The sequence below is a fragment of the Copadichromis virginalis genome, linkage group LG1 (assembly GCF_057382275.1).
Source record: "Copadichromis virginalis isolate Kocher_CV1m ecotype Utaka linkage group LG1, C_Virginalis_male_GT1.1, whole genome shotgun sequence".
Classification (NCBI taxonomy): domain Eukaryota; kingdom Metazoa; phylum Chordata; class Actinopteri; order Cichliformes; family Cichlidae; genus Copadichromis; species Copadichromis virginalis.
The window spans coordinates 20,780,822-20,803,985 of record NC_140618.1 but is presented as its reverse complement, the minus strand read 5'-3'; the positions used below and the strand labels follow the sequence as shown (position 1 = coordinate 20,803,985).

At 38.5% G+C, this 23,164-nt stretch overlaps 1 protein-coding gene across 3 annotated transcripts in view; it reads right to left on the bottom strand.

Annotated features, from left to right (window-relative positions):
• Positions 1-143: 143 nt before the first annotated feature.
• Positions 144-23,164, bottom strand: part of mical2a (microtubule associated monooxygenase, calponin and LIM domain containing 2a) — a 59,895-nt gene continuing 36,874 nt past the window's right edge. Inside the window, exons 23-24 of one of the 3 annotated variants that reach the window (XM_085454018.1) lie at positions 23,089-23,149; positions 144-4,038 (exon numbers count right to left, since the gene is read on the bottom strand). In XM_085454018.1, coding sequence (XP_085310144.1) covers positions 23,091-23,149 — 59 coding nt within the window. In that variant the 3' untranslated portion in view covers positions 144-4,038; positions 23,089-23,090. Of the gene's footprint in view, positions 4,039-20,429; positions 23,150-23,164 lie in introns of those variants that run through there. The other 2 variants (XM_085454008.1, XM_085454001.1) reach the window with 2 other exon arrangements.

Below are 23,164 nucleotides of genomic sequence, written 5' to 3'. Positions count from 1 at the left end.
TTGACCTACATATTTCCATGTGTGTTTCCATACATATGTTAATAAAAGGCAGTAAAAGGCTAGCAACACATAAAGAAACGAGGGATTTCACTATCTAATCTGTTTCTGTGATATTGTGACATATCATACACAGAACCAAAACAAAAAGTTAAAGTCAGCTTTATTGTTATTTCTGCCATATGTACAGGACATATACAGAAAAACATTGTTCACCCGGCCCATGGTATGCAAACAAAGACAAGCATTAACAATAAATAAAAGAAAGAAAAAAATTATCTATACAAGAATTATGTATATTGCCGCAGTCTGTGTACATTACAGTGCCTTTCAGTGAAACAGTAGACAGTGAAAGGATTCAGTGGTTTAGTTATAATGCAGGGGACATTCAGCTGCCACTGACACAGACACTGCAAACAATTAGAAAGCTGTTCTGTGTGGATACATTTATCCTTTAATAAAGAAAATCTTTCCTGATGGGGTATCATCTCTTTTCCATCTAGGCCCCACAATGGGTCACTGTCAGCTGCGGATCTAGAAAATTTTACGTGTGTGTGTGTTTGGGGGGGGCTGAGGCAAGAGGGCAACTGCCCCCCCTTGCCCACATGTAGATCCACCCCTCGTCACTGTATAATTTAAGCTTGAAATTTATACAATTGCTCCCACACCTTAATTTGACTCTTCATATAGATTTTTTATTAATTTATCAAGCACCTGTGTTGGAAATGTGATGAATGATATCAACAAATTTATTTCAAATATAAACAGTCAGTGCAAAATGCCTAATAACACACGTGGAAATTACCACTGACACTTTCCGACATGCAATGATTGACAATTCAGCATCAACCATGTGGTGTGTCTGTTCAACAGCAATATAGAAACATGGGGCGGGAGGCATATATTATTACCCAGAATGAAAATCCTAGTGCTTTTGGATCATGGTGGAAAAATAAGTAAATGAATAAAAATGCAATATAAGGAAACATGTTAAATAAACTGCAATTTCATATAATAAAATATAAAATTCTTATATGCACTTGCACGTAGTACCTTTATGTGGCTGTTTTAAATAGTAACACACCACTGCTGCGTCTCCCTTAGATTTCCATGATTCTCTCAAGCACCATTTCTGCAATATTAGAAAATAACTACAACAGAGCCACCGCTGTGTGACAAATAGTGGGCATTTACCTTTACCTAAATGCTTTTCTAACAAGGGACATTTATGGTTGCTACACAGACACCACTGTTTTATGTCGTTCCAGCTCACATACAGTATATAGTGATCCTTGATCCTTGATACAACACTTAGACGTTATTGCCTGCCTCCAAATCAGCCATTGCTAATTCTTTGAAATGCATTTTTTTGTTTATTTCCCCCTCCCTTAATATCCTGTCTCTTGGATTATTGGACATTGTTACACCTTTATGTTATCTGTACTGTTTAAGAGGAGCTATTCAGAGGTTATTAACACCATTCACAGTATAATACAACCTAAAAACATTAGACTTATTTTCAGACAACAGCTGTTATCAATATACAAATCCAGTGTGTTTGCTACAAACCACCACTTCAGCTAAGATTTATGCATTTCAAGACATGTTGTATGCTCAAACTATAGGCACATTTTTTGAAGGTGGAGTCGGCCAGATTTACAAGCGACTGCAAACAGTTATAGATAGAAAACAAGGTGAGAGACACCAGCACAGACATGTCTGAACAAGTCATCCATTAGGAGCTAGTGTTCTGACACCAGTCCTTCAAAAGAAAGGGATCTATGAAGATGAATGACTGCTGCTCTGAGGACATCCATCAACACCTTTTAACATCTGTCTGTGCACGTTTAGCAGAGAGAGAGATACAGTGAGGTGAATGATTTGAAAGGGGGCTTTATACCTTGTCATTTTTCTATGCTTTTTTTTTTCTTTTTACAGCTGGCCTTTGTATTTCATAATCTGTTGCACTTCACGCATCACACTTGGAATAGCTTAGCTTTAGCCACATTCAAAGCAGTTGATATTAAATCAGCCACAACAAGGACCTCTGGAAATTATGAATCATCAAAAGACAGGCGTGTCTAAGAAGTGGCTAGTCAAATTTTTAAAAAAACAGCAGCACGTAACTTCAGGAGCTCATAAGATACAGCTGGTATTGTTCAGAAGCAGCATTTTAAACATGACCCCAAAGGAATATATGAATTCCTGAGGTTTTCACCTCTGTATTTACAGTACAGTTGTACAATTCTTTCATTGACATGTGATGTGAAGGTGAAAAAAACAAAACAATGTTTGTTTACTCCAAAGCACTAGTTCATTCACAAGTCCCACCAAATTCTTTATGCACCACACTGCCAGAGGTTGTGTAACAGGGTGTGGCCTCGTGAGCGTGCCATACAGGTGGCAAATAAGACAAGGCAGATAAACGTGTCAACAGGTGATGAAAGAGTTAAGTAACATGTTCAATTTATGTTTCACTTAGAGATGGCTGTGCAAAGTCCTTGCCAGTGTAAATACACAAAACACATTTGTCAGCTTTAACTCTTTAAGAGCAAAACTGTTGTGTCCCATTTGTTATCTTTTTTATACGCCAAGATCCTTTGTAGAATTCTATAATCTACTGTATTTAGTATGGATTTTTAAATTTTAAAAAGTGTTTTGATAATAAATACATCCAACAAAAGTAAGATTTATTCCCTCTTTCCTTTTTTGTGTCCCAATTCAGAGGTCATATCTGACAGCTGTATGGCTCAAATAACCTTTTACTCTTTGGACTCTGTTGAGCTCCTCACAACAGGACCTATGGACTTATACAGGACCCTCTTTACTTTTGTTTTTGTTATAGCACATATTTTCAAACAGCCAGGTTAACAGGGGGCATTTTTATTCCCAAATAGGAACAGAAATGGGTTAATGGGACTCATGGGTGTCATGAACATGCTTGCATTCAGGACTGCATTAAGACTGTAAAAACAAACACTTTCTGTCTGTACAACATGCCTCTGTTTTCAGGCCTTTCTGTACTGATTTGATTGCCAGTGAAGAGCAGTGTTCCTTACTATAAATAACTAATGAGCATCATGGATCCAACACCAGATCATGAATTAGCCTGGTGCTTTCTTTAGAAGTGATGGCTTGCAGGATGTGTCTCTTCGTGTTTTTCCATTTGTAGTGATTACACTGTTGATCATTTAAATAATTAATTAATCCTCAGTAATGTTAAGATGCTGCCTCCAAATGTGCACAATGTCTGCGTGTAGCATATGTGTCATTGTTAACGTGTAGGCCGCAACAAAGGACAGAGTCACGCCACTAATTGAATAGGGATTACTAAGGGTTTATTATGATGATCATGATGTGTGTAAGTCCGTGTCAGTGGTGTAAAGCGGTGCATGGATGAGTTGGCAAATATGTGGCATATGATAGTTGTGCAAAAACCAAACCAAGATAATAACTAGTGCTGTGTGGTTCTGTAAATGTTGGCACTGATCTTATACCAAGTAAAGACAGGTCCAGTATTACCATACCAATAGTGGAAAAATAAATCTTTAGGCTTTTCATGTATTTTAAACTGGATTTTGTTGTGTTTTTGTAGACTTGGAATCTAAACATGTCTGTCTCTAAAGCACAGTGGGTCACCTTCTGATATTTAAATGTGCTGAAGGCTGTAAATAAAATAGATGTTACAGTCATCACAAAAACATTCACGTTTTTCATAGTGCATATTGGAGGTATATTTTTTTCATTTAACACAGTTTGGTGGGCTGCATCCTCAAGTTCAAGGCTACAAACAAAGTATCCTATTGCGCTAGTATTGATCATGCATTGGTATCGGTACTATACGATATTTTGATCAGTCTGTCTCTAATAATAACCTCAAATGAAACCAGGACCATGACCAAATGGGGGTGCTGTGGCATTGAGGTGGTGCAGAAATGGTCACAGGAAAAAGGCCTCAGAAGGTGTGGTTGAAATAGAAATGCAGAACACTTGCCTGGTGTCCTGCATTTCCAAAAGTCTCTTGCATCATACAGGACACTCCTGAAAAACAAAGCACACACACACTAAACCCCACAAAAAGCCTGGGGCGGTAACAGTTATGCATTGCTTCAACTGAACACAAGAATTAGGTTTGTATTATGCTTTTGTATTATGCTTTATTATGAAATTTCAGGTGCATGACGTGGGCTGCAGTGATGTAAAATCTGTAATCTTCGTTTTTAATCTTCTTACATTTTTATCAATGTAAATAAAAGCATAACACAGCCTAAAGCCGTGTTGTGTTTCTGTGCATACAAAAGTCTCTCTCCTATGCCTCTGCTCTCACTCTCAGCATTCACGCCACTTTAAGTTGAAATACTTCGGTCAGAGGACTCTTATTCGTAAGCCAATTTGGGAGCTTGGGGACACCGTAGATAATAACTTCTTAATCATTAAACGCATGCTTCAGAGAACACCAATCAAGTGCTCTGACCCAGTGAAGCTGCAGTTTTCTCTACTGCAGCCTTCATTCTTGTCTCCTGGCTTGATAAGGTTGGTCTGTGCTGTGGCATTGCTTTGATTTGAGCCTGCTCCCTCTAAGGGAGGCCATGGTGCAATAGAATGAGCCTGCTTTAGTTTATTTTACTCCATATCTGTCCTGCTGCTGCCAGTGACTGGCCTGGTCTGGTTCAGCTTGGCCTGCAACCTCTTCTAATCAGATAGCCGAGTAAGGCCAGGTGCTTTCCTGCCTCTCTGCTTTGACTGCTCAGCCAGCCCTACTGATTCACTTTATCCAGAGATAAGAGAAGGACTAGAAAGGGCCACTTACTGGTTAACTGAAAAGTTGCGGGGGAGCTACCATCTCCACCAACAAAGTCTCTGAATATTATGCTGCATTTGTGTTTCACTGCCTGCATTTGCTTTTATACATACTTTATACATCTATGTGAAAGAGTACGCACAACCAGAGGCATCTATGGCAAACATTCAGTCCTCTATTTACTGTATGATGTACCATACTTCATAGCCCTGTTTCAAAGTTCCTCTCTTTAGGTCTATTTGTCACTACTTTTATACAGTTAAAATGTTCTAGTTGTGATTTGTATCGCTTTATAATTTTTTTTCTACTATTTATATTACTTATCAAAAACTGCACCAAATTACATTAAGTGAAATAAAATTGAAGCATTATGTGTAAGACTCGTATCTAAACAGGTTTTGCAGACATTATCTCTGGTTAGAATTTTAAGATGCCAAAAATGGAGACTAAAATAATAATTACATTTTGCAGGTTTGCAATCGCTATTTTTCTTCTTATGGCACCTTATTTGTAAATATGTAAATATGACAACACAAAATTGAGCACAGCGTAAAATACTTCCTCACTGATCTGTATGAATTTATAATAACAGATAAAAGTAAAAGCTGTAGAAAGCAAATATGTAAATATGAGTGACAAACTGAAATGAATGCAGTGATGGAGATAATTACATGACACCCCCTTTGTTCTCGTTTCTTTTTTTATGTTAGGGTCTTTTCTCTTTGCCTGTGCCACTCTTGCAACCCAGATTTTACTTGTAGTACATTGCATGTATAGGGCATCTTCTTTGATGTGGACGTCATCTGCGTGGCTAACGGAATATTTAAAAAGTACTTTGAGGTGTAAAAGTAAGTATAAAAAAATATGTACATGCCAATCTTTGTGTACTTCTCTCGGGACAAAGATGCCATTATATTTCAGATGAAAGCTGCAGATTCTGTACAGAGAATTAATTTGTAAAAATCCAGATTTACACTGTCTGAACTTTACTTAATGGCCTGTACTCCACACAGTATCTCCAGTGAGATTAATTATCTTCCCTTTTGAATGAAAAGACTCAGACTTCAGCTGGTTAATTATTCCCCAGTCTGAAAGCCACAAAGCTTAGGTTACCATGGTGTTCCCCACTAGTCAAAATGAGACATCCTTTCAAACTGAAAGTTTGAATCACATGTTTACTAATCGCTTGTAAGCCAATATGTGAACATTATCTAGATGGGTGTTTTAAAGTCTCCAAGGATGTTATTCAAACTTTTTAAACGATCCATAAATATGGTGTTTTGTGTCAACAAATATTATTGTGGCTGCTATAAAAACTGAAAAATAGACAGGCAGGATGTCAGTGGCATAAATCACAAGACACTGAACTTAGAGGATGTAGTCTATTGTTTGGGTACGTTTAAGCACCACAGATTATGGTTTTTAAAAAAATCATGGTTTAGGTTGAAATATATTGAATACGCAACATCAGTCCTGTATGCTGAAAAATACAGTCAAAGGAATCCAGCAGGGCTGGATTGATAATCTGGACTACCAGGCATTTTCCCGGTTGGCTGACGCACTTCTGGGCCGATGGACCGCCCATAATAGCACTGACAGCAGCCCATTGGCTTATTTTAATTACTGAGATTTGACTGTCCAATCAAGTCTCTTAATGCAACTGGCCCCTACCCTAACTTGTAGATAGGTTTAGTGCGGAGGAAGTTGTGAAAAGGTGGAGATGAAAACCTAAGAAGCTAAAAAGGTGTCAAGTTAACCAACATGTTAGCTGCTGTTAGCCGCTGCACCATGAGCAGTAGTACCAGCAACAACTAGTAAGGCCTCACAGTCGCAGGAGGCTCCTGCTGCTAGCACCAGCTGTAGAGAAGGGAGGAAGATGAAATTAACGTAAGAAAATAGCTGCAGGGCCGTAATTCGGAAGAGAGAATGATTCAAGGACATTCAGGTAAAATGAAAGCCATTGCTAATAGTTAAAGTGTCGCTTTTAATTGTTGTCACATGTTGCATTGCAGCTAAGAATAACGCACAACAACTGTACCAACCTGATTAAAACCTAATTCAATATCTATAATCAAACAAAAATGAAATCTGTACATAATTTCTTTCTTTGTTGTTTTTAATCATGATGGGCCGCCTGGGCAAAAATGCCAGAGCCCTAGTACCTGGTGTGCTAAAATGTATCCATGTGCACTAGTATGAGAGTAAGACTAGTCTCACAATTAAGACAAAAGAAAATACAAAAAATTAATTGCACACTGTGGTATTCCAACTTTGCACCACAAAAAAAGCAAACCCACCATCCCTTTTTAAAGAGCAGGTGTGCAACCTGTTGATTTTTCCTTTCTCTTTTGCTTGTTTTTAGCCCAGCACAGCCCCTCTTGCTGTGTGTATCATAACTAGCAGTCGAGAACTCCTGGTTTACATTTATTTAACCACAATTGTAATAAATAAGGTGTCTACAAAGTTCCTTTGTTGTCTTTTTTCATATTATAGATACTGCTTCACTTTCGTCACCATGGTAAATAATAGTGCATCTCGACCATGTTACAAAGATGGGACTGATACCTAAAAACATGCTATCTCTGTCATACCATCCACTGATAAATTCACAGCTTTCAACTCAAAGGTCGATTAAATACTGTTAAACTGAGCTAAATTGACATAATGGCCATAAAGCATGCTGGCAGGGTGCCATGCTTTCACAGAGTCACTTTTTGCCAATGATAATTTATTTTATTACAGGAAGATAAAAATAAATGTCAGTAACAGAACCAGTTGCCCACCACTCTGGCCATTAAACAGGACTCCCTTTAATAGCTGGTAGGTCTGTGGTTGACCATCAGTAGACTTAATAAATGAAAATCACTGCATGGAGTATTATACATTTCTGCCCTGCAGACCAGTAATACAGCAGGAGTACAGGAAGTATTGGCCATTGTAGCCGGTCACATTTAACAAACATATGTCCATACGTTTTTGGACAATGAAATTTTTGCCTCTGCACTACCAAAAAGGTTTTTAAATTAAAAAAGATTTAACTGAAGTTCAGACTTTAAGGTTTAATTCAAAGTGTTGCATTAACTATTTAGGAATTAAAACTATTATTAGACATAAAAATGTCTTCAGAGACTCAAAAGGAAATATAATTATTGTTTTTAATACTTGAGACACAAATTGCCTTTGGAGTTGTGTCGGGAATGGCGCCCAGCATAAAAATCTGCCACACCAAACATGCGGAACTGCCCACTGTGGTGATCCCCCAGGACAAGAGAGCAGCACAAAGTAGCTTTTTTCAAAAAACAAAAATATTTGAGTGAAAATCCCTTGCAGTCAATGACTGAACCCATGAGCATCCCCATATGTTGTGCTTCCTCCTTTACAATGCTCTGCCAGACCTTTACTGCAGCCGCCTTCATTTGCTTGCTCGATTGTGGGTTTCTCTGCATTTCGTTTTGTATTTAATAACTGAAAAGTTGCTCTATTGGGTTGAAACTGGGAGACAATATTTTTTACAGTCAGAGTAAAAATATTGTAAAGACACATCAGACCACATCAGTGTTTTTAGTTCTCATCGTAAAGTGCACAACAACATCACATGATATCAAACATTTCACCAGACAGTTCCTCCAATTGCTGTAGTCACATATAACATACAGCACGTCTATGCTTTTTTACTTCCTGTTTTGCTCTCTCGAACGCGTCACATCTGCAAATTCTGCTCATACAGTCATCACAAACTGTTTTTGTCCCATCATTCAGTCCCATCAAAGTTTAAAGACCAAAGGCTATTTTCAGCTGTCTGACTTTGATCCACAACTAAGAGAATGAGCCAAATGATTTGGCTTCTTAACACTTCTTTCCAGTATGTATGTCTTACAATAAATTACTTTTTTACTGTTTCTTTTAAAGCCTTATGTAGTCTCCTAGCTACATCTCTGATGTCTTGGTACAGTATGTGCCAGTACATACTGTGAGATCCTCAGGCAGATGTCTTTTGTCTGTTCCAGGGTCGCAGCTGCAAACCCCCCTTGGCTCTGGAACAATCTGCCAGATCGGTGAGTCAGTATCATCTTTTAAGTCTGATTTTAAAACATACTTTTATTTATGAAAGAACCTCCTGCTTTTACTTAAGCTTTCTTTATTTTCTTTAGGAATTTCTGTAACTTTTCTTATCAAATCATTTTTTGTGTACTTATAACGTTTGACATTTTTGAATTTTTTATTATGTTGAAAAACTGAGTTTTTTGCCCTTAATAAAGATCATTTACTGATCATACGGTGTAAAAGCAGCAGATTTAACTCGCTTTTACTGCAGCTGCTGCACCTGCTGTGATAGGATTTCATAAACATTCATCAATAACAGAATCAAACATTTAGTTGTTTCTACACAAGCCATGAATCTAAATCATCCTCATATGCAAACATACCATACATACATACAAGTGCATAGTATGCAGAGGCCTAACAGATTGTGAAGGAGAGTGATAGCGAAATGTGTCACTCGTTGGAATTAAGTTGTCACAAAATCCTCACTAATGCAGTTCCAACTCAGATATGCCAGCGCAGCTGTTTGGGTGTTTTTATCACTATTAAACAGTGTGAGTACCTGCTTGTAGCCTACAAAGCTCTTTATCTTTGTGGCAGCTCATTTCAAAGGCCCTGCCAGCAGGACACAGACATTAAAGACAGATTGTTGCATAACCAATGTTTAAAATGTGATTATGACCAGATGTGCACTCAGATTGTATCTGAGGCGGAGGATTTTGTGATATCGCACAGATGCATGTTTTTAGAGCAAAGCTTTATGTCCTGCCTCTCGAAAACAATCAGTTCGTGCATTGTTAAATTTCTGCCATCTGGCAAAAAAAATGAATAAATAAATAAATGTTGGGGTTTGAATGAATTATCCAAATGTATATATATATATATATATACACATATCTGTTGAAATTATACTTGTTTGTTTGTAATGTAGGAAAATTGTTTTAAAAGGTACAACAACACAAAATCGTAATAGTAATTTGGATGCATTTTCAAAAAATACTAAACACAAATATGCATGTCCAAACACAGAAAGCTGTGCTGTGATTTAAAAGGTCTGATAGTGGCAGAGAACACAGGAGAATAGGATTTTATAAATTCTCTTGTTCTGGAGGCCTAGCACAAATCAATAACAAACGCGTCATACAAGTTCACAAACCTAAAAGACACAAACTACTCATGGTCAGTGTCAGCGTTACCAAACGTGTCTTTTTTAGGGTGTTTTTCTTAACTGCTGCCAGAACTGCTGTTGTAGCGCATAAAGGACAGACAGGACTATGGTCTTAGTATGTGGAGAGAGGCTTATTTGATATGAATACTGTGGTATATAAAGGCAGATACAGGAGTGTAATTACATCTAATGGCTGGAAATGCTCCTGTTCAAGACATCTTGGCGTGTAATGCCTGATTATGGGTGATCATTTTCTGCTTTTTGGAGAAAAAGCACAGCATCTAGGACCTGGGCTTTTTTGATGATAGTGGTTCAGAACAATGGGCTATTGAAATGTATTGTTACTATCCCAGCTTAAATGTCAGAGGATAAGGTTGGAAAGAAACTCCAAGGCACGATTTATACTAGCGTCTTCAAACAAAAGTAAGAGCAGCTGATATGATGCTGTGACCTGGAACTACCGTTGAGTAGCATTTTATCATGGACTCAACCATATACATACTCTGGCTACAAACTCAGGAGTTTCACCTGCAAAGAAATGATTTATTCTCGTCATCTACTGTCCACATATGACATGAAATGCTAATGATATTTTAAAGGAGAACTGCCACACAAAAAATATCCCTTCAGTGGTTAAAAGTAGGATACACTAAAACAGAAAAAAGCCAGGGTTTATTGAACTCTCCATCCATTTTCATCCGCTTATCCAATTCAGGTGCCCATCCCAGCTATAGGACGAGAGGATAGGACGCAGCAAGGCTAACATAGAGAGAAAGACAACCTTTTATACTCACATTCACACCAATGCCATAACATGTTCTGTCATAAGTGTGACAGAACATGCTGCAAGTAGACAGCATACATAAGTTTATAACATTGTAGCTAGAGATAAACATGGCCCTTTGCAACAGCAAGGATCTTGGACCGTATATATATATATGTGTGTGTGTGTGTGTGTGTGTGTGTGTGTGTGTGAGTGCGTGCGTGCGTGCGTGCGTGCGTGCGTGTGTGTGTGTGTGTGTGTATATATGTGTATATCTTTAAAGAGGAGTAAAGGTGCCCAGGTTCAGTGACTGCAAAACAAGCCCCCATCATCACCCCTCCACCTCCATACATGACAGCTGCTGTGAGGTGTTTGTGCTCATATGCTGTGTTTGATTTATGGAACTGTATATTATTTTGGTCTCATCTACCTAAGAGACATTATTTAGTCAGATGCAACCCTTGCAAACAATGTTCCTGTAACAGCTGCCATAGGGCGAGGATGATAGTAATAATAATTATAATTATTTAGCTCAAACTAGAAGTGTATAGAGTTGTCAGTAGACCACCCTCACTACAAAGAGGGCATGTGAAGGTACTCTGTGTGATAAATGAATTCATTTGTGGCTATGTGGCTAAAAAGATTATTCAATTAAAGTCAAGGAGAAATGTAACTATTTGTACAAGTCTCTCTTTGTAAGACTATGAAGTCATGCAAAACAGAAACCTAATGACAGACAGCTATCACTGAGGACCTGCTGAACCAGCTGCTGAGGTTCATGCTGCTGGTTTACGGTCAGTGTTTTTAATAATGAAGAGCAATCTCTCCATAAAGCTGTTCAGGACAAAAAAATTGTTTCTGCTTGTGAGTTTATATTGTTGCGTATAGTTCAAAGTTCGACTGAGGACAAACCTGTTCTTCTAACACTGTACACATCAGTAAAGCTAATGGTCTTCTTTTATGTTTTTCATCATAGTCGACTGCATTTGATGAATTGTACATCAACTTATGAGCCATGCAGGAACACAGAAGAGAGAGGAGAGATTAAATAAATAATGGCATTTTGATCAGCCCGCCAGAAAGGCCAGACGTGAACAAAGAGGTTTGGAGAGCTAGATTTAAAAATTTGTGTCAGGGCTGATGGATATGTGGTCATCTTCTGCTTCCACAGTAGAGGAAGAGGCATGCTTATGCAGCCAAAGCCCACATAGTCCAGCACCAAGCCAGCACCTCCTTGCTGTATTGCGCTAATCTGATTTGCTTTTAACACTGAAATTTGCCTTGAATAATTAAGGAAACTAAAATCTCATTCATACAGGAAAAGCTAAGCTTTGTGTGTTCTTTTAATCATTCAAGTGATGGAGAGCAGATGGTATACATCAAGTGTGAGGACTTTCCGTGCAGCACTTTCATTTATCTATCTATCTATCTATCTATCTATCTATCTATCTATCTATCTATCTATCTATCTATCTATCTACCTACCTACCTACCTACCTACCTACCTACCTACCTACCTACCTACCTACCTACCTACAAACTGAAGCAAAAATCACATCCAGCTGCATATTTCGCATTAAAGGACAAGCTGCAGAGGCTCAATTTGAGCAGGTTGATGGATTTTTTTTTGGTTCAAATAAAGGCAAAAAATTTTGAAGGATTTTGTTTTGCTGAAGGCTGTTTTAAAAATGCAGTCCCGGATGTTTGTGTTATGCTTCGATCACCAGTTAAATTCGGAAGAGGCACCATACGATTTGTTCAAGGATATGCCTCAACCTTTTGTTTTGTTTTTTGTTAAAACATTCAGTTAATAAAGTGTACACTGCTTATTTTTGAACTGATGCGAAGACATTTTAAAGAAAGAAAGAAAAAAGGAAGTCCAGTTCTTGGCTGCAAAGCAGATTATTGGGTGAATTTAAAAAATGTAAAAAGAGAGAAATTATTAATTATGTGCATCATAGTTTTCTTTTAACTATTTTTTTTACCACCAATTAATTGAATTTTTCCCTTTCATTCCTTAACATTCCTGCTTCTTTGTAGTTCTGTAATTAAATGAATTAATTTCACAATTTGCAGATAAAGTTTTGATGCATTTGGCTCTATATATTCTGAGGCTTGGCAAATGGCAAATACCCTTTCACTACGTTTTCCTCCTTACAGTTTATTGATGAACTGTAAATTATTTTGCATAATTTGATGAAACTGAATTTCAGAATTGCAGACTATGAAGTAGGAAAAATGAAATCCTATATTCCAGGTTTATTAAATAACTGATCCAGAAACAGTCTGAATAATTTTAACATTGAACAGATTGAAGATCACATGTCCCTAAAAAAAGGAAAGAACTATGCAGCATGTAGTTTTTCAAGATACGTGAGTATTAAGTGCAGCGCTCCAACTCCAGTTAGGGAAATGCTTCTTTTTCCAAAATTGATACAAAAGCTGTTCAAGCCTGGTTTCTGGTCTGTGATGACTGGCTCAACACCACCTACAGTATATAAACTCAGCTTTGGCCTGTAGATTATAAATTATAGATGAGATTGAAAACAGAGTTTGGATTTTGAATTTTATTTAAACTCTTCTAGCAATACGAGATAGGACATTGCAAGTTTCCCACTCACTGAGCAGTAATATGTGTATACCATGTGACTTTGTCCTGCCATGTGATTGTGATTTAAGACATTATGTTTTTCTAAAGGGCATTTCCTATTGGCTTTTATGTGTCTCATCAAACAGGCTGAAGCAGAAGCAGGATACAGACACAGAGGAGCCTCTTTGAACGGCAGCATCGCCGCGCTTAAGACAACAAGCACTGCCTTAAATGCATCTCTCAGTGTCCTGTTATTTTCTGTGGGAAAGTCAGACTGGACCCAAGATGCTGCTTATCTGAGGTTTCAAATTTATTGGATTAGTCTGTTTTCTTACATATGACAATATGTAAGCCATAGCTTTTAGTTCTTTTGTTGCGCTGTAGCTGTTTGAATCCTTTTTTTCTGTGATGACAGCAGCTTCTTATCAATTTTCAATTTTTTACTTCGAATTCCTTCTCAATAACTATATTAAAAATGTTGAAAGTATGGGGAAATCTTCTAAAATGACAGCTGTTTGCTCCACTTCGTGTTGTAGAGGTGGATTTTCTTCTCAGAGGAAATGTAAATGTTCAGATAGTTTATTTACTCTGGCAGCCTGGCGTATATCTCCTCCATCTGGTGAATTGCGTTTGACTGTTTAAAAGGATGATTTGCGTGAAAGGGCTAAAATAATGGCATTATATTTTTAGATTCATCTCGTCCCGGCTTTGCTGTTTTTTTTCATCAACTTTCACAGCTTCTGTAATTTCAGTGCAATTTCAGGCTCTGATTGCTCTGTTGCTTGAATGCTAATCATTGCTAGTGTATAACTTCATTTCTTTTTGGCTCTTTATGCATTTAAGGAAATGTCATTTAATAAAGAAAATGAAAAAGTTCGAAGAGGTTTGTAAACAGATTGCACTCCTCAGAGATGCGCACACAACAACGACGCGGGGACGTCTGCTTCTGCAGGACCGTGCTTTACAAAACAACTCTTCAGAGCGCTGCACCCCAGCTGCCTATTTGATTTGATTTTTTTTTTTTTCATGAAAAAAAATGTTCTGTGCCTTTATGAGGACATCTTGGCTGACATTTGTCTGAGCGTAGGCTTTTTTTAAAAACATTTTATCAAAGGTTTCTTTCAAATTTAATTGAAATGTTTAGTAAATATGAGTTGTTAATACACCTTGACTCCTCAGAGCTGTTTTTGATGTTATAACAATCACATAAAAATAATTAAATTGAGCTCTCTCAAACAACTCCCTTGGAGCTTCAGCAAGTAATCACATACTGAACATATTTCTGCTAATGACAAAACCCACTGAAGCTTATTATGTGACCTTAGTACCTGCGCTATTGTCCGTGTCCTGTATTCAAGTATTTTGTGTGGCTAAAAGTGTGTGTGTGTGTGTGTGTGTGTGTGTGTGTGTGTGTGTGTGTGTGTGTGTGTGTGTGTGTGTGTGTTCTGTGCTCACAGTACTTATGGCTGCAGTATTTATATTTGTGTCCGCTAGGGGGCAGCAAAAATGACACACACTTATTGAGCAGCACTCAACTCCTTTAAGGTCTTTCACTCTGATCCTTATGAGCAAAATTATAATTTTACTCTTTTACTTTTTAAATGTTTTTGCTTTATTTGAATGTGTTTATTGCCTAATAGACTTCCGAGAGATCTATCTGATTTTTTTTATCTCCTACATTTGACATTTGAAATCACTTTTTTTCATAATTAATTTGTTTCATTGTTTAGAATTTGCTTTAGAATTAAAAACTGTTTTTTTGTATCACATTTCCACACAAAAACACAAGATAAACATTTTTCTATGGCCCTCAGATTTTTGTTAAAATGAAATGTGCAAAGAGTTTTAATTTAAACATGAGAAAAGTGTGTCAAACCTAAAATAACCAACAAGTTTCAAGAAGTTTATCTTCTTCCCTTACCTCAAGTCTAAATATGAAAGTTGACCTGACATGCAAACAGAATTTTATGACATTTCAATGATCTTGTTGGCATTTTTTTTTAAGTGTAATATGTTTTTATTTTCAACGAGGGAGAAAAACAACATATAACTGTAAGATGTTCCTGCTAGGTAGACCTGGGCAAATCAGAAAGGATCAGAAAGTGACCTAATTTATATGGCAGTAAAACGTCCAAAGAAAAATACAAAAGAGTCAGTGAAATATAAAAATAAAAATAAAATATGTAAGGAACGCATGAAAACCGGAGAGCAAAGCAGGGGAGCAAAATAAATATGAATGAAGGACAAATACTAAATACAAAAACAAGAAAGACATTACATGATCCAGAGGAACTGCGTGGACTGAAGAGGTGGGAATAATAAAGCCAAGATAGAAACCAACAATAACACAAAAAAGAAACGAATCACAGAAATAATAGTCAACAAGAAGTCAAAATGTGCAGAAAAAAATTCAAAGAACTTGAATTTTCACTAATATAAACCAAACCACCAGACTGCAAACCACAAAATCATAGCAAATTCCAGAGATCACGATTCTTCTAATCTGTATAATTGAATGTGTTTGTGTAAAAAAAAAAAAAATCACATTGCACACACTTTATTACTCCAGTGGGCCATTCTGACCCATAGCTATGGGGCTGATTACTGATAATAAGACCTATTCAGTGGACCAATAACATTCAGTGCGAGCTCCAATCGAAGTATTTTCACATTCCTTTACAACATTTTCACTCTTTAAAATTCAAGCTCACATAAAGCTCTTATTTTTTGTCTATGCGGAATCGCTCAGCTCTTTTTTTGAAAGCAGGGGTTTAAAGTGCTTACAAAATCTATGAATATTCAAATAAAAGTATGTTAATTCAACATGTTTTATACAAAGAAAAAAATGTCATCTTTAAAATGGGATTAAATACTATTATTATAAAGTTATTCATAAATGATAATGTCACGGTGCCTCTCAAATGTTCAGTATCCATCAAATTAAAGATTCTCTGACTGTCAATGAAGCCTCTACAAAGCAAAAGTTCCCCATTTTTTCCTGTGCAACAACACACTGACCTTCTCTGTCCTAAAATCAATTTACTCTAAATTACTTTTCTGTTCCTGTGTAATGGCTCGTGTCCATCTACTGTTGTGGCTTATACCTAAGTAATTGCTAAGTAGTTGTGAACGTAGTCTTTGCCCTTTATCTTTTAGTGAAGCAACATTTAGAAGAATAAAATTCCACATAGTGATATGTAAAAAGAAAGCTTTCAAGGGATGCAAGTATGACCTTACTATTTCCATAGGAATAAAGAGGCTAAGTGATAACTAAATGCACTTGATTAATTGATCCTCAGTAAGTGTGACCGTCTGTATAAAAGCAGATGTTTTGGCAGTTTGCTGGTCTGGAGAATTCAACATGTCTGTGAAGCACAATGGCACAATGTTCCCAGGAGTGGACGTCTTAGCGAATTCAACGCAAGGTCAACGTTCAATTTCAGAACTGAGAGAAACTGCAAAAAAAAAACCCAAAAAACCCCAAGAGCTACATCTCAGGTCTCAATTAGTCTGAAAAATGTGGGACAAACAAGACAAAAGTGGAAATGTTTGGCCATGATGCACTGCACCAAACACAATGTATCAGCACAACCTCATACCAACTTTCAATGTTCTGGGTTTGGACACCTTGCAGTTGACAATGAACTTCTCTGTATACCAGAGTATTTTAGAGTCAAATGTGAGCTGTCTGTCTGACAGATGCCAAAACTGAGTCAAATGATCCAGAGCAGAGCAGCGTGTTGCAATGACCCAGCCAAAGTCCAGACCTCAATGGGATTGAAATGCTGCAGTGGGAGAGCTGTGTATGAATAAATGTGTTTAAATCTCATAGAACTGAAGCTACGTTATAAAGAAGAGTGAGCCTGAATTCCTCCACTGATAAAATCACACAGAAAAGGATTGCTTCCAGTTTTTGCTGCTAAAGGTGGTTCTACAAGCTACTGAATCGTGCAGAGTACTTAGTTTTTCACAGGGCTTCAAACATATCTATGAAAAGCTGTTTTTAAGATTGCATACATCGCTTGTCCATCGCCCACGTCTTACACACCACTCTCAGCCACGTGGACAAGAAACAGGGTAACTATGTGCGAATGCTGTTTGTTGATTACAGTTCAGCGTTTAACACAATAGTGCCCTGCAGACTGTTCACAAAGCTGAGGGATCTGGGACTTAACAGCCGTCTGTGTGCATGGGTGTTGGACTTCCTCACTGGCAGAACTCAGGTGGTGAGGGTGGGCAGGTGCTTCTCCAACAGCATCACCATCAACACAGGAGCCCCTCAGGGATGTGTCCTCTCGCCACTGCTCTACTCCCTCTACACTTCAGACTGTGTGGCCACCCATGGCTCCAACACCATTGTGAAGTTTGCTGACGACACAGTGGTGTTGGGTGCCATCTCCAACAACAATGAGGCGGCCTACATGGATGAAGTGAAGAATCTGGCATCGTGGTGCCAGGACAACCACCTCCAGCTGAACGTCAGCAAGACCAAGGAGCTGGTGGTGGACTTCAGAAGGGGTCAGCACAGAGACTACAAGCCCATTATCATCAATGGAGCTCCAGTGGAGAGGGTGCAGTCCTTCAAGTATCTTGGTGTCCACATCTCCTCAGACCTGACATGGGCTGCCCACATTCAGGTCCAGACCAAAAAGGCTAGGCAGCGCCTGTATCACCTACGACAACTGAGGAAGTTCAGGGTCTCTCCAAAGATCCTCAGGATTTTCTATACAGGTGCTGTGGAGAGCATCCTCACACAGAACATGACATCGTGGTTCGGGAACAGCTGTGTGAAGGACCAAAAAGCTCTCCAGAGAGTGATCCGTACAGCAGAACGCTGCTGCAGGATTGCTCTCCCCCCGCTTCAGGACACCTACACCAGGAGATGCCGGACTAGAGCAGCGCAGATACTGAAGGACCCGTCCCATCCTGGCAACAAACTGTTCCAACTTCTGCAATCTGGTAGAAGGTTCCGCATCTTCCGGGCAAGGACAGAGAGACTCAAGAGGAGCTTCTATCCCCAAGCCATCCGTGCCCTAAACACACACACCCGCCCTCTCACATCATCTATGATTGACTGAGTCAGGACTCTTCCAGACACTAAACCAAGGCACAATGTACATTTCAATTCCTTTAATTTTAAATATGTTTATATTGTCTATCCTGTAAAATAGTCAGATGTCTATTCATATTAATGTACAGAATTCACCTGCTTGCTGCTACTACTGCACATTCACCCATATACTACATATATATATATATATATATATATATATATATATATATATATATATATATATATATATATATATATATACGATTCTGCCCCCTCTCCCCTCTCTCCTCCACGGTCTCACTGAACTCTGTCACACACACACACACACACACTCTGACTCACTCACTGGCCTGCACCAGTTACCAGTCACTTTGTGGAGCATTGGACTGCCATTACCTCATAAGACTCTGTTGTTACACTATCTCTTACCGTACATTACTAAATCTCCATTTGCACTATTTGCCTATTTGCACTACTCTGCCTGGTTTACACCCAATGTCATTTACCCATTATATTGTATATTGTATAGCTTTCTTGTTATATGTAAAATTGTATTGTATTTATTTAAATTTTTACTTTTTAATTATTTTACCTGCATTTTTTAATCACTCTTATATTTAAATGTTCATTTGCTATTTTATCTAGGGATTGAGAGTAACGTAGTTTCTATTCTCTGTATGTCCTGTACATGTGGCAGAATTGACAATAAAGTTGACTTTGACTTTGATAAAACAAAAAAACACCCAGCACGCCCCTGCGGGCGGTTTATCCTTCAAGCTCGGGTCCTCTACCAGAGGCCTGGGAGCTTGAGGGTCCTGCGCAGTATCTTAGCTGTTCCCAGGACTGCGCTCTTCTGGACAGAGATCTCCGATGTTGTTCCCGGGATCTGCTGGAGCCACTCGCCTAGCTTGGGAGTCACCGCACCTAGTGCTCCGATTACCACGGGGACCACCATTACCTTCACCCTCCACATCCTCTCGAGCTCTTCTCTGAGCCCTTGGTATTTCTCCAGCTTCTCGTGTTCCTTCTTCCTGATATTGCTGTCATTCGGAACCGCTACATCGATCACTACGGCCGTCTTCTTCTGTTTGTCTACCACCACTATGTCCGGTTGGTTAGCCACCACCATTTTGTCCGTCTGTATCTGGAAGTCCCACAGGATCTTAGCTCGGTCATTCTCCACCACCCTTGGGGGCATCTCCCATTTTGACCTCGGGACTTCCAGGTTATACTCGGCACAGATGTTCCTGTACACTATGCCGGCCACTTGGTTATGGCGTTCCATGTATGCCTTGCCTGCTAGCATCTTGCACCCTGCTGTTATGTGCTGGATTGTCTCTGGGGCATCTTTACACAGCCTGCACCTGGGGTCTTGCCTGGTGTGATAGACCCCAGCCTCTATGGATCTTGTGCTCAGAGCTTGTTCTTGTGCTGCCATGATTAGTGCCTCTGTGCTGTCTTTCAGTCCAGCTTTGTCCAGCCACTGGTAGGATTTCTGGATATCAGCCACCTCCTCTATCTGCCGGTGGTACATACCGTGCAGGGGCCTGTCCTTCCATGATGGTTCCTCGTCTATATATATATATATATATATATATATATATATATATATATATATATATATATATATAAATGTTCTTCCTCTACACCCCCCCCCCAATTTTTTGCACATGTCGAGGAGCGTGTCAGGCTACATTTCACTGTGTGTTATACTTGTATAACTATGCATGTGACAAATAAAGAACCCTGAACCTTGAACCTTGTTCTTTTTAAAGTGAACATTTTTTGGCTTCACATTGCTGTGTATTTTTTAAATGACACGGTCTTCATCTGAAAAGATGAACACACTTTTTAAAGCCAAGGACTTTTTAGTTCACTTATCTACTTTTTGCAAGCATCTTTTTTTCATTTTTCGCTGAGCAGTCAATGGCAGCTTAACCTCTGAGACCTACAGTTTTCAGAGGCATGAGAGAGCACTTTGCTTTCGAGATTGATTAATGAAGAGACAGAATGTATTGTGTACATCAAAAACCAGATGTAATTCAAGTTATTCAAGAAAGGCAGAGGTTAGTACAAAAAAAAAATTCTACATTTCTGAGAATATTCATGAATATTCACTGAAATGCAACAAGCTTCTTTAAAGGTGACATGCTATGCTCATTTCCAGCACCCTCCTTTGAATTATGTCTACCGGTGGTTCTTTGCAAACACGATTCACAGTTCATTATGTGTTTTACACTGGATCTTGGCTGCCCATTGCAAACAGAAGGTGTGAACAGCAGGTGGCTGAGGCTGCTGTGCTCACAGACAGAGATGAGTTAATAAACATATTTATGATATTAGATACAGAGGCAGTGGTGGACTTGTTTAATATGAGCATTGTGTGAGTGCTCAGAAGCTATATGACAAAAAATAAGGAACGGTGTAATAGGTCAGACTTAATTTTGCCATGTATATATATATTTATAGCAGCTTTAATTGCTTTATTTTTAGTTTGTTTAATGTTCTTTTGTTGGACTGAAAAGATAATGCCTGATATTAGAAGTCGTGCTGTCAGAATCACTCTGGCCCATTATGACATGGATACAGGATGTCTGGCACCAGGATGTAGCACATTCATGTCCTGTGGGTTGTAGAATGGCTCCTCTTTGGATCCTGCTTGCTCTTGTGCATCCTGCAGCACAGTCTGATTAGTATTTGGGAAATTTGGAGGCACTACGTATTTGACTGGCTTGCAACAAAGTTTAGGTGGCTGATGTGAGTCTAGGGACCCAAAGTTTCCCAGCAAAACAAAGTGTACACCATACTGACTGTATGTGACCATCAAGGTAGAAAAACATTCATCATATCAAAAGTTAGCAGTCACTACTGTGTATTTACTCTGCAATAGAACCTGCAATAAAACTTGAAGTCCCTTTTTAGTGATGAGTGGATGAGGTGATGGCTTTCTTCTGTGGCGACTTCTTCAAGTCAAAGAAAACAGACTTTTAAAAAGAAATCTGCACATGCCCGGCTGTTCTTTATAGTCTGCAAGTTCAACTGATTCTGAGTAGAGAAAAACTAAGACATATCTAAGAGATCTTTGTACACTTTTATGCATGCATGAAAAAGCTGGGAACAAGAAAGAAAAATAGCATTAATTTAACAGCCGTTTTTTCAGCGTATAGTGTTGTGTTTGTCATATCGGCACTAATAAATCAAAGAAAAGAAGTCTGCTTCTAAATCTCATGAACTGAACAAGAGAATCTCTCTTTAACAGGCATTACCGTGTACTGACAATAATAAGAAAATGTGCCTCATCCATCATTATCATCCTAAAACAAGCTTTTTGAGGCCGACCAGCAAAGAGACATGTAAAGGGAAAGATATCACTTATTGAGAAAATTTGTTAGTTTGTTGCCTGAGACTTAAGGTGTAGACCTCAAAGGGATTTAAAAAAAATTCTTATTCTTTACTAAACACACAAACCAAAATTACTGATGAGACTAATATGCATGACTCTGGCTCATCCACCATGGTGGATTAGAACGTCAGTTGCTTATCTGTGCCTATACCACAGTAGGACTAGGAGTAAGGGATATGATTATTATTAGTTAAATGAACAACATTTCTCTCAAACGTTAAATACGTTGGTTTGAAAACAGATCGTAGTTCTTTGCCCCTGTTGTCAGATCATCATGGAAAGGCTTCGAGAATAATGCCTTTATTACCAGTCTGATGTGATGCCATCTGGAGCTGGAGGTTTTTGAAGCCTCACCTTCCGGCCGCCACTGCCAAATTTTAGGTGTAGCTCTCATGGACTCATTCTACAGTAACTGCATAAACACATGAGTCAGCTGTGTGCTTTTCCCTTTCTTCCACAGAGGAGGAATCACGGTCACAGTTTGGATGCTTGTGTTGCTTGCACTTCAGGTATGTCGCGCAAGTGGTGGATAACGTAGCATTGAGCTGCCCATCTCCAGCGGAGACGGGAAGAACAGGCTGAAGAGGTCTTCCCAGAGTACTTCTCTTTAAATCCTCACTCACATTTTTTTTTTTTTAAATCAAATACATCTTTTGATTTAATTGATACTCATTCAAGTGACAACTCTTGCCGGTCTGGAGCTGGAAGGGATATTTTTCACACTCCCCAACTCCTGTAAGGAGACGCTGATGGAAGCTCGCCTTTAAAATACAACATCAGCTCAATGAAACATAATTCCAAAAAAAGGGTGCACTGTTAAATGTTGACTTTAGAAACATTTAATCTCACCTCAAGGTTCAATATGTACAGAAGCTATTCTGGAGCAACAAAAGCAACACTTTTTCCCCTCATGTTTAGATTAAATTTGAGTTGGAAATGTTACTCTTCACCTTGAAAGCAGTAGTTTATTTGAACGACTAAGGTATCCATGAGAAGAAGAAGAAAACACTCCAAAAAAGACTAAGACCTTGTGGTGAGATCGGAATAAAAAAAAGTTACATGAACTTATTTGCTCTTTGCTTCTTTGCAGAGGTCTCAAACCATGCTGAATTAGTACTAGTTCATTCCCAAAACTGTTGATTAGTCCTGACCTTAGCTTAGCTTAAACTTAGTGTCACTTCAAAGAAAATATTATTTCAGCACTAAAACCGCTGATATGTGATATCAGCATCTACAGCCTCACATTGATGCAACCATGCAGGTGATCACCTTTAAAAAGTCATTTCTCCTAACCACCCGATTGTCTCACAGGCTTCATAAAAGGCGTCCGCTGAATGAGAGGAAA